This window comes from Phoenix dactylifera, chromosome 12 (assembly GCF_051530095.1).
Source record: "Phoenix dactylifera cultivar Ajwa chromosome 12, Ajwa_hap1_PhDact_Kaust_v1.1, whole genome shotgun sequence".
Classification (NCBI taxonomy): domain Eukaryota; kingdom Viridiplantae; phylum Streptophyta; class Magnoliopsida; order Arecales; family Arecaceae; genus Phoenix; species Phoenix dactylifera.
Window position 1 is genome coordinate 17734332 of NC_143201.1, and position 12050 is coordinate 17746381.

A 12050-nucleotide genomic window follows, 5' to 3' on the forward strand; every position below is an offset into this window, starting at 1 on the left:
ATTTTGAAGCTCGTATACATCTCTCTTTCCGTGAATCAAAAAGATAGTACATAATTTCGACTTGAGTAAATATATTATTTTATATAATTTATATACAAATCATGAAATGAAGCTTGTCCCAGTGGTTATTATCTTTTTGCTTCGCAACCGAATATCCTAGGTTGAATATTGAATGGTGCATTCTTTTTCATGTCATCATTAAACTCTCTATCAAATACAATTTTGTGGCCATCGATATTTATTTAAAAATTAAAAATTTTGATTTGAGTAAATGCATTATTTTATATAATTTCTATACAAATTATGAATTGAAGTTTTTTCCGATGGTTATTATCTTTTTTGCTTTGCAACCCAATATCCTATGTTCAGTGTTGAATGGTGCATTCTATTTCATGCCATCATAAAATTTCTACGGAATATAATTTTGTGGCCATCGATATTTATTGATAAATTAAAAATTTCAAGATATATCTTAAACACCATCTTTATATCAGTATTAAAATTTAAAAGAAAAATTAAATTAATTTTTTTATGATTATTTATATAAATAAAGTTCATTTCATCATAAAATGTTCGTAGATACAAAATGCCCATTAATCTTTATTAAAAAATAAAAAAATGTCAACGTGCAGCACAGTGTTCATATCACCATCAAATTTAAGAAATGAAATTTAAATATCAAAAAGTATGATAAAATATAGAAATGTAATTATAGGCGCCGTCTGTGGGAATCGAACCCACGACCACATGGTTAAAAGCCATGCGCTCTACCGGCTGAGCTAAGACGGCTAGGCGATTTCATTGTGGACATACAATCAATTTGATGAATGAACCTATCCCTCTTTTGGGAACTAAAACCTATCTCCTTTCAAAGTAAACGCGGCAATGTTTTAGGACGGGATGAGATGAAATATTCCCCGCCTCTCCCCTTATCAAGTATGCACCATACCTAGCAAACCACAAAACAAGCACAAAACGCATGTGACCAAGACAACTGCTTTTTGGATGTTCCCGGCTATTGGAATTTAAGAACGAATATTCTATCATTGAGGTAAATGGTAATTTGAAAAGAGCAGATAATTTAGAATCATTGTCATATAGAATCACGACGTAACGAAATATGGTGATCTCATCATCTTTATCCATATGCATTCTTGATCTTGGGATGATCATCCTATACCAAACTCTTTCTTAAAAAATATAGATTTTAATAATTACTCATGTTTTTTTGCTTTTTTTAACATCCAAATTCACCCACCAAACCCCCACCAAACCCTTCCACACCCACCATGGTGGGCCCCAACTACCCCCAACAAGGAAGAAATTACATCCCACCCATCCAGACCCACCATGGTGGGCAATTTTGACATATTGTGAGGTTATGACTGGGTGGGTTTTTTCCGAACTTTTTCCATCCATTGCGTTTTTTTTTAATAGAAATAGGATTGGTGCGGTGCACAGCTGACATGGTGCGCCTAGGGTAGAATCTCTCTCCGCGGAGACCCAGCCAAACGATTCTTCACCGCGAGGGCACGCTTTTCCGACCCATCCCGCTCCCCTACTCATATTCATATACCGAGAAACAAACGCCGCAGGGGCCGCGTCGATCCACACATCCCTAGGAGCAACACCATCCCTCCGTTCTTTCGGTGGCTCTCCATCCAACTCCCTATCCCTCTACACGCCCCGCTCTTGCCCACCTTTTCTATCCTTCCCTCCCTCTCTGGCCTCTTTGGTTGGCTTTGTGGTTTCCCCTGTTGGATTGGATTGTTATTTGAGATCGGGGAGGCCGCCCATGGGATCTCTGGAGGACGCGCGGTTCGAGGGGGAGCTGGAGAACGGGGTGGGGCTGGAGGAGCTGGAGGAGGAGCTGGACGCCGCGTCGGGATCGGGATCCGGGCCTGAGGCGACGAGGACCATCGAGGAGGCCGTCAGGGTCCTTCTGCAAGGCCTTGGGGAGGACCACGAGCGGGAGGGGCTCAGAAGGACGCCGCTCCGCGTTGCCAAGGCCTTCCGGGAGGGCACCAGAGGTTGTTGGTGCTTTGTTTTATCTAAGAAAGTTGGGATCTTTAGCTTAATCTATGTTGTACTCCGACGTTCGTTTATTGCTTTTTATGAAAAAATGGAATTTTTAAGTACGATTTTGTATGGATTTTGATTTATCGTGGTTTGGGTAATCCTGGTCGTTAGTCATGTGGATTTTGATATGGATTTTACTGTGTTCTTCATATAGAGATTGGACTTTTTAGCTATATTTCTGTATGAGTTCCACTTGGTAGTTGCTTCTTGGCCCTGGGAGGAAAACCAGACTTTCGCTTCCTTATAAATGTGGTTTATCTAAATTAGAAAAAAAATGAAGACTTGAGCTTGTGTATACCACTTCAACGGATCCGTATGAGTAGTTATTTATCGGTATCACTTATGGAGCACTGCTTTAATTTTTTCTCTATCAACCATATCCTTTGCACTAATTTGAGTGTTAAGAATTTTTTGGGTGACTTCATTTTTTTTCATTTTCCCCAGTTACAGATTAATTTCCTTTATTGTTAGGGTGTGATTGTTTTGTACTCTTTACCCTTAGCCTAAGAACTATTTCTTTATGAGAGGTGTCCATGACCTTTTCTTATGGTCAAGGATGTTTGATAGATCTACTGGTGCATTCCTCGTAAATTCTGTTTACTTTTTAAAATTGATGGTCAAAGATCTTGATAGATTTTTCAGTGGTTGTTATGTTTCTATTCTTTGTTCTAGCATTTTAAATTTAGGTAGCCTTTTCAATCATTCAACAGTCAAACCATGTCATTGTCATAATGTATATGCAATACTGAACACACCTATTTTGACAACATGTAAAACTATATTCTCTTACCTACCTCTTGGGACCACATAGTGTGAATCCTTGCCACTAAAACAATATTAGTTTCACTTTTGTCAAAAGTGGGAGTAGTAGGATATCCTTTTTCATGGTTCTTTTGCTGATTATGCCGACCCTGCATAGTTGGCTCAAGGATTGTTGTTTATCATTGTCTTCTTTTTTTGCTCTAAAGTACATTTTTTTTTTGTTCGGGGAGAGTTGAGTTTCAAGGACAGCTCAATATTCTTGTACCTTTTGTTTGGTGGAGGGAGTGATATGGTGTTAGCTAGTGGTAATTTATAGATCTTTGCAAGTCACATCACTTGCATGACAGTAAATTTTTTTTCAATTGAACTGAAGTCCATTCAGTAAATTGTAGTGTACTGATTTGCTCTCTGAGATGAAAGGTCATGAGTCAGTTGCTCTACTAATGTAATTGAAGTATAATGCACTGCATGTTATTAGTTTTTAATAAAACTTCACATCTATGATTCCATTTATAAGCTATACAGTGAAAATTTATGTTGATGCTTTTCTAGTATATAAGTAGAGTATCTTTTCCGACTTTCTTGGAAACACAGAAACATGAACTAAATAGGCAGACCCATTTTTAAGAAATTTCCCTTCTTGTCATTTTTTCGTTTGCCACTGGAGTCATGCCAGAAACAACAAGAGAACCAGTAACTTTCTTTTAATAAATCAAGGGCTGTTGGGAATGATTTTCCTGAGGTATATGGAACAGTTCCTTTGCAAATTTTGGGGGTATTGTGAAACAACTCATATGTACTATAGAATTGTTTTTGCTTAGTGATTTTACAAAATGCACATGTATGAGTGAAAATATATCTGGAAATTAAGTGAATTTTCAATCATCTTCAAGGAAAAAGTTTCTTACATGTGTTCTTTGTTGCTCTTTGGCCATTGGTTTAACATTTCCAATAAAATATTATGATTCATTTTGGAAGGTATCACTTATCATCTAGAAGGCACCTTAGGTCATTTTTAATTTTTCATCTATGGTAAAAGCAGCAAAGCATGAAATGATAGGGTTATAAAACAATGCTTAGAGTTGTCTTCTTCCTTTTCTCCCTTCCTCGTATCTTGATGACTCGTTGCAAACCAAACAGACAACTTAGACCCTTCTTTTAGTATTAAAAAAAAAAAAGTTAAGGGTCGATTTTTTTTTTCTGCTTCAATGGGGCTTACAAAGTCACAAATCCACCTCCCTATAGGTGTTCTTTTTATGTAGTGGGGCATGTTGCAGTAAGCTTCTCTCTATTCATTTCAATTTAATTACACCATTGATTAATTGCTCGCTTTCTTGTCCCTTTATTATGACCAGCACCACTAACTTGTGATCTTTTGTACAACTTTATAATCTATGTAATGTTTATTTCCAGAACTGAAAATTTATCAGTTTTAAATGGGTTTAAATATCTACAAGAATTTAGATTAAGCACCACCTATACTAAAATTAATATTTTCATTCACCATCAAACTCTGTGACATCTCTTCTATTTACAGTTTGTAAAGCTATATAAAGACATGCAAATATAATATAAATGACAAAAAAAATGGCAGTTACCAAGAAAAATACAAGTAAATGATGTTATTCCATTTTGCTACTCAAGCTGGTAGGTTGGACTAGTTTGGGCAAAACCAATCACGTTTTGCTTCACTAAATTGGTTTTGCTAGAGATTAACAAAACTTGGTTTCATCATTGACTAGGCAAAAGAAAACGGTAAAACGAAGGCTATAAATGGATTGTAGAAGGTCCCGCACTACGAGGGATTGAGACTTGGTGAATACCACATAAGATGGGCTGTAGGAAAGACTTACTTATGGAGGGCTTGGTTCTGAGCCTGAGTGAAAAGCCCATTTTAGGAATAAATAACCTGACCGTCTCGAGAGGGAGAGATAATTTATGATCGAAGACCATGGACTTGAGGTATGGGGTTAGTGCAAAGCGGAATATGAGTTCATTGATGGAATGTCAAAGTCAAATTGTGAAAGCAAAGTGGGCCCTTCAAACTTCAATGCATCATTTTCATTAATCTTATTCGAGTAGCACTCTTGCATCATATTCGATCTCTTCATCTAACTTCGCTCTTCAAGTGTGAAATGGCTTTGAGTTCTTCACTGGTCATCTTGATACCTTCTCCCTCTTGGAAATTGGCTAAAATAGGGGGGGGGGGGATTTTTCCATACTACTTATCTTTGCAATTTTCCGCTTTCTTTCCTTTTTATGGTACTATGTTACAACAGCAAGTAACCAAATAACAAGGGATGCTAATGCCTTTGTTTCATTTGCTCCATACTATGGTATGAGTTTTTTGTATACGAGTGACAACTCTCCATTGTCAATTCAGGGGTTTTGATCCAGGTCATATTCTATATTGGATTCAATAAATTTTTAATAGAGGGTTGAACATGAGGAATCAAAGAATTATAGATGGATGTACAAATTTATTGATGGGAGTATTTAACAACCAGCACAAGAGCTGATATAGATAAATAGAAAAACAAGTTCAGCCGCATGGTCAACACCGCGGGGCAATTTGAAAAGGAGTCTATCTTTCTTACAGTGCCTTTCATTCCTTGAGAAAGAATTTCTTCCGGGTTTCATTAGATTAAAAAACGTTGCTTCCTTGGTCGTGTGGAACATGGCTGAGCATTATGTCCTTGAGCATGAAGTACTGTGCTATCCCCCCCGCCTAAGGTTTTAGAGGTTGCCGAGTAGGGCACTTTCGAGGAACGGGTCATGGGTGGGTAGAAAGAAGAGAAGGAACCCGACTTTCCTCGATAAGGGTGGGATTGTTCATGTCGCTATAAGGTAAATCATGAGTTTTCGTTCAGGCAGCCGTTCTGGTAGATTCATCTCCAGTGTCTCCAGTTTCATCTCCAGTTCCTTATAATTCCTTGAATTATAAGGAATTCAAGGAGTGTCAATACATCGAAAAAAGAATATCAAATAAAATCATGAGTTAAGAAAATAAAGTAGACATCTTATTGAAGAAACTCAATGGACCTTCAAGTGTGTCATTTTGGCAATTTCATTTGGGAAAGAAAATTCAAGTCATTTGAGAGTATAAGTTGTTGTTTTGTTGTTCATAGCAAAATACCACGTAACAATCTAAATATTTTATGAGATTCAAGCACTAGGATATCCATTCTCTATTGAAAATAGACTTCTCTTATTTTCCTAGAGACCCATTATAGCATTTCTTCCAGTTAAGTCAAAACTTTTCAAGTTTAATCTTGATAAAATGCTTCTTGAAATTTGTAGAAATGAAGGAATGATAAAAAGGGGATGGTGCTTTTTTTTTATAATGTATATACAGTTAACTTGGTCATGTAAATTTATTCAGGTCGCAACTTTGAAATTTACCATGGCTTGGGATTGGTTCAAGTAGAAGGTGACTTTTTTTCCTCCTCTTGAGTTTCAACTGAGAATTCAGAATCTTTGTCGTAACTAATTTTTGTCAAGCATATCACATTTTAGCTTGCCTTCAAGCTGGACCTAAGCTTTATTCATGCTCAAGAAAACATTACTAATTAAACACACCTTTTAATTGTATATTTCACAACCTTTTAACTATTGTAGGTCGTCATGGAGCTGTTGCTAGGATCTTCACAGTTCCCAGTATTTTCTCACATAAAATCAGGTCTCAATATGACTGGATGATGAGCAAATGTCAGTTGTAGGATGGTTGATGTCCTGAACACTTGAGTAAAGCAGAGTCATATGATTGGAAAACCCTACTAAGTAAGATGTACCATGCGGATGGATTGAAAGAAAAAGTATGCTGTGATAACAAGCAAGAAAGATCGGTTCTCCTTGTTTGGAAGGTCTGTAGCTTTGGTATCTTGTTAAGAGCCAAGGAATTGATAGAAGTGTTTGATCTTGTAGTAGTTCACACCTTTAAATTACAAGATTATCACTAAATTCATGATTCTATACACATCTTATCAAGAGAAGCCCACTATTTTGAATCTTTTCAATATTTGATCAACTAATAATATTGTAGAATGTTTTAATGTTAGAAGTATTTCTTTCAAAGACAATTGTTTATTGCATGATTTATGCTATTGTACCCTTAGTAGTGACCAATGCAAGGTTTTAAATCTTGGTCATGGACCCTGTATCAATCAGGAATCGGGTTGATGTGATAGCAAGATGGTACCATATCGACACTTGTGATGACTGACATCTTGGAAATTCGTTGGGACACCATTTTTTTTCTATTGTTTTTAATGGTTGCTTAGAGATTTTCTTGGGTTGGTTTGTCATAATCGGGAAGTTTTTGAAGTCGGTGATTAGGTTTATAGTGTTGATATCAGTATTGGCACAGTGTTTCTTTAGGCTGTTTGCTTCACATGCAAGATGAGGACAGAGAGAAGGAAGAAAGAAAGAAAAGAGGTAGATCCAGTTTTTATTGCTGGTATATGGCTCTTCAAAGACCAATCAGATTAAAACCTACTGATTGCTTCGCCACCTCTTTTTTGTGGCCTTTTTTATTCCGAAAATCAAAAAAAAACTTGGTATCAATACCATAACCCCACTTATTACCTGAAAGATATTCCTTAATCCTATATTATGACATAATCAAACCTTAAAAGCCTTGAAACAGCAACTAAAAATAAAAAAGGTAAAAAAGAAAAAAATAAAAAAGGTGTCCCCATGAATTACCAGGTTGTCAGGCTGTCTCAACTGTTGGTGCGGGCATCGGACATCTTCGTCACCTCTTAGTTCGTATTGGTCATTACCAAATAGGGTGACCTGGGTTTTCATATATCGGGATTGTGGACCCTTGCTAGGACCCTATGTCAACAAGTCTGATATAGGATAATTGGGATAGATCAGTACAAACTGAGACTTCAACTCTTAGACAAATGCTTGAAGCTTTTCTCTTTTGTTTCTTTTAGGAGATAAAGTTGACAAGTGGTTGGGGGGTTATGCTTTAGATCCTATATTTTCAAGATATTAGTTGGTGTTAAATAAATAGGAAAGGGTTGGTTGCCAAGTTCTGTGGGAGATTTTGTTTCTTATTTTAAGGGTCTGTAAGTAAAATCTTAAAAGTCTGTAAAGACGTCTTCTAGGGTTGGAAGAAAGATCATTCTACGGGGTTTGTTTAGAAAGAAAACACCCTGCCAACAACAACAACAACAAAAGAAAAACTTTTAATTTCTCTTCTGTTATCTTTGATCTCTGCTGGTGTTATGTTTATTCTACATTCAGCTTTTGCTGACTTTCATCTGTATGTCAACTAAAGACTCTCTCGTCTGCCTTGAAGCCCATTAAAACCTTACTTCTATCCCTCTGCACCACAAAAGCACTAGGGGAAGTTTATTTGGCATTTTGCTTGCCTTTAGACTCAAAGATTGATCAATAATGTCCCACATGCAGGTTCAGGACAACAAGAAATCAATTAACCTAATCCTTTCCCTAGGTTGTCCCATGCGTTTATGCATCATTTATGTGTCTTTCATCAAAATATCTCTTGTACCCTTTTCCTTTTATAATGACTTTCAATTTAGTTGTTCTCCATGTCTTACAATAGGACTGAAGCAGAATTACATGCATGCTTATTGTTGCATATCTACAATTATATTGGTAAGGTTTCGTTGTCAAACCCCCCTGAAATGTTCAGCAGAATAGGGCTCACCACAAGTTTGGTTGCCGCAGAAGTGAGAGAAGAGAGTTATTTGGAGGGGACTATTTTATCTAATTGTTTGGCAACAAAAAGAAACTAAAGGGAAAGAAAAATAAGGAGAAAAGAAGGGCAAAATAACAAGAAGGCAAATTGATATTCATAAATCAACTATATCTTAACAACTTCATTATTTTTATCTTGCCTCTTATTGGCAACCAAACAGAGTCCTTTTTTACTTTTACATATTTCTCCTGCTGCACCTGCACCATCACTTGTCCGTCTTCCACATTTCTTACCTAAAATCATCCCCATCCCATCCAAGGCATCCTCTTCCCTTTAGCTGAGGCACAACTATACCGTATGAGAATTGCAGGGTGGAATTTGTGCTGGTAGAAGTTTGAAGAAGCACAACAATGTACTTTTATTCGATATCTTTCCTCACCATCAGGCATTCTGTAAAATATGCTTAAAATATAATGCTTACCTCTGTTTCAAAGCCTAATTTTTAGAAGTCTCAGGCTATAAGCAAGTGTTTGTTTTCTGTTTACCGTCCGGTCTATAATTTAAGAGGGAAATATGACATTGATGTTCTTGTTGTGATCTTTGGATTGCAGTCATTTGATTAAAATATTAAGGTCAATTATTGGTACCTTTGCTTTTTTTTTTTTATAATATGATAGTGGAATTAAAAAGTCTGTTTTATTTACATGCTATATTAATGAGCATGATAAATACTAAATGTATCAAACAAGCAGGAGTATTATGCTGCCAGCGAATGTCTCCTAGTAGGTGTATCATGCTTATATCTTATTTATTATTCATAAATTCTGTGTTATTATGTTTCATTACTGATTAAAGGAGAGAAGCTTTATTTGAGACCATTTCAACAGATCCATTGACTCGGATCACTTTTGCTTTAGGTTACAGACAAAATGTGAAGGACATTGTTCAAGGTGCTCTGTTTCCTGAAGCTGGTTTGGACAATGGGATAGGTTATGCAGGAGGAGCTGGTGGGCTGGTGGTCGTTCGAGAAATCAACTTATTCTCATATTGCGAATCCTGCCTGCTTCCATTTAGTGTTCAGTGCCATGTTGGTTATGTCCCATCAGGGCAACGAGTTGTTGGCCTAAGCAAGCTTTCTAGGGTTGCAGATGTCTTTGCTAAGAGGCTTCAAGACCCACAGAGGCTGTCTGATGATATCTGTGCAGCACTGCAGAACAGCATCAACCCGGCTGGTGTGGCTATTGCTCTTCAGTGCCGGCACATCCAGTTTCCAGAGGCTCTAAGTTGTAATCCCAACCCAAAGCATCCTTGCAAATCAGAAATGCAGGGCTGGGTTCGGGCATCTGTCTGTTCTAGTTCTGGAGTTCTTGAGGTTAACTCTTTCTGGACGGACTTCTTAGCTCTTCTGAAATTCAGAGGCATAAACTTAGAAGGGTGCAGTAAAAACTGCTTTCCTGTTCAGTCTTGGTGCCCGTCAAGGTCTTTGGAAGCACCCCTATGCAATGGGCATAGCACAAAAAATCCCAATAATGGTAAGGTTTCTTCCAAGCCAGGGCCTACTCATGCTTCCATGGTTGCTGCGGTAACCTCAATTCTCTACTCCCTTGGTGAAGACCCAATGAGGAAAGAACTCATTGGCACCCCTTACCGTTATGTGCAGTGGCTGATGAAGTTTAAGAGTTCTAACCTGGACTTGAAGATGAATGGTTTCAATCTTGGTAAATTGACATTGCATAAGAAGACAGGAGATGTTGTTAATAGCCAAAGTCAGATTCATTCTGTGTTGAATTTGCCTTTCTGCTCTCAGTGCGAGCATCATCTACTGCCATTCCATGGAGTGGTGCACATAGGCTACTTTGATGAGGAAGAAGGCAAAGGTATTGAGCGATCCATTTTTCAGTCAATGGTTCATTACTACGGCTGCAAACTCCAAGTGCAGGAGAGGCTCACGAGGCAGATAGCAGAGGCAGTTCATCATGTTTTCTGTAGGGGGGTGATGGTTGTTGTGGAAGCCAACCACATTTGTATGATATCAAGAGGGATCGAGAAGGGGGGAAGTAGCACGGCAACAATCGCTGTTATGGGTCAGTTTTCAACTGATCCAGCTGCTAAGGCATTGTTTCTTCAGACCATTTCAAACAATACTGCATCAGGCGGATGATCTTGCTTTGTTATATCTTCAGGTTTTAATCTGATTATGGTCAACATTTTTTCCTGCCCACATTTATATGGGCATGGCAGGCACAATTTCAGTGGTGATTTTCTCCAACTAGCTCGAATGATTATAATTTTGAATTTCCTCGATTTTTTTGTTCGATACACCTGAGCAGCAACCAGAAGTCTGTCATTCTAGGAGCAGGAGGGTGTGGCAAGGGGGAAACAGCATGAGGTTTGATATGCCCTGTTGTTACCAAAATCTATAAGGATGATGAAGATCTTTCAGTTTTTTCCCCTGATGTATTACTTTCTTAAAATGTAATGCATTCTTATCAAGTTAATGATTCCTTTTTACAAGAAAGCAAAATAAAAGGAGGGGTGATGCTTGTTTTATTATATTTAAGTTTGATCCGATATATTTACTCAGAAGTATCTTCTTGTTGATTTTGCTGCTGGACAATTTGGCCGAACTAAATACATATCAACAAGAATGTCTCTTTTAAAGGAGCTTGGTTTGCGCTCATAAATCAGTTCCTGAGCTCATAATCTAGGCAACAATCATACAGAAAATTTTCCAAAGAATCTCAGCAGAAAACCAGTCTGGAATTGTTGAGCTGAAGGAATAATGAAGGTTTTCTTGGAATCAGAAGTCCAAAACCTTCCGAGATCTCTACCGTGAAAGCTCTCAACTTCTAGGAGCAGTAAGTTTATCTTACAACTGATCCGGATTAAGTTGTTTTTCAAATCCTTATGCATTAGTCAATGGTGAACTCAATTAGATTCCGGTGGTGCAAATTGCTGCACTGAGAAAAGAAAATTCTATTGGTTTCAATATGATGTAAAGTGGCATTTTGATGTTAATAGCAAGAACTCTAGATGTAAGACTAGACTGAGAGAAGTTTGATTTGGAAAAAGATATCTAGAAACAAACTTCAATGATATTTCTTGTCATTAAATTGCTAGCGAGGATTATTTTCGAGAGTCGACATCAGTTTGATAGCAGGTCATGAAATCTGCTCAATCCTTGGAGCAGCCTTCGAGTTTTCTCCGACACTATATATTGATGGAAAAAGGTTTAGAGGAGGAAGATTCTCATAATGATATTTAAATCTGTTGCTGGAAATTGGACCCGGGGGCGGTCGTCGGTTGAGGAGGGGGAGCGGGCGGTCACGATCCCCAAAGCGGACAATACCTCGGTGAGGACGCGGTCGCTTTCCCTGCTCGGCTGGTGTGCGGGCTGTGCTGGTGACGGGGTGCAAATCCCGCATCAGATGGTGCTAGAAGGAGGGCCTGGCCCTCCGCCTATCCAACAAGGAGCCGACCCGGGCATAGGACCTTCCCGCTGGGGGGGCTGTGTTACGGGGGGTTCCCCGAATTTAGT

The 12050-nt window shown here is 38.0% G+C and overlaps 1 protein-coding gene and 1 non-coding gene across 3 annotated transcripts; one reads left to right on the top strand and one right to left on the bottom strand.

The window, feature by feature from the left end:
* Nucleotides 1-716: 716 nt before the first annotated feature.
* Nucleotides 717-789, bottom strand: TRNAK-UUU (transfer RNA lysine (anticodon UUU)). The gene has a single exon. It is a non-coding gene; the product is annotated as a tRNA-Lys (tRNA).
* A 652-nt stretch (nucleotides 790-1441) lies between these two features.
* Nucleotides 1442-11065, top strand: LOC103709440 (GTP cyclohydrolase 1-like). 2 transcript variants are annotated; one of them, XM_026805557.4, is made up of 3 exons: nucleotides 1653-2030; nucleotides 6224-6271; nucleotides 9430-11065. In XM_026805557.4, the coding sequence occupies exons 1-3, from the start codon at nucleotides 1796-1798 to the stop codon at nucleotides 10671-10673; spliced, it is 1527 nt and encodes a 508-aa protein (XP_026661358.2). In that variant the 5' UTR covers nucleotides 1653-1795; the 3' UTR covers nucleotides 10674-11065. The 2 variants fall into 2 exon arrangements, with proteins under 2 accessions (XP_038985894.1, XP_026661358.2); XM_039129966.3 differs by lacking the exon at nucleotides 6224-6271 and having other exon boundaries at nucleotides 1442-2030.
* Nucleotides 11066-12050: the final 985 nt, after the last annotated feature.

Bases quoted from the DNA above. Each gene is read 5' to 3' on its own strand.
- LOC103709440 (XM_026805557.4), top strand. From the start codon at position 1,796: ATGGGATCTCTGGAGGACGCGCGGTTCGAGGGGGAGCTGGAGAACGGG. The intron at 2,031-6,223 runs GTTGTTGGTGCT...AAATTTATTCAG, and splicing joins CTTCCGGGAGGGCACCAGAG to GTCGCAACTTTGAAATTTAC. The intron at 6,272-9,429 runs GTGACTTTTTTT...CTTTTGCTTTAG, and splicing joins GGGATTGGTTCAAGTAGAAG to GTTACAGACAAAATGTGAAG.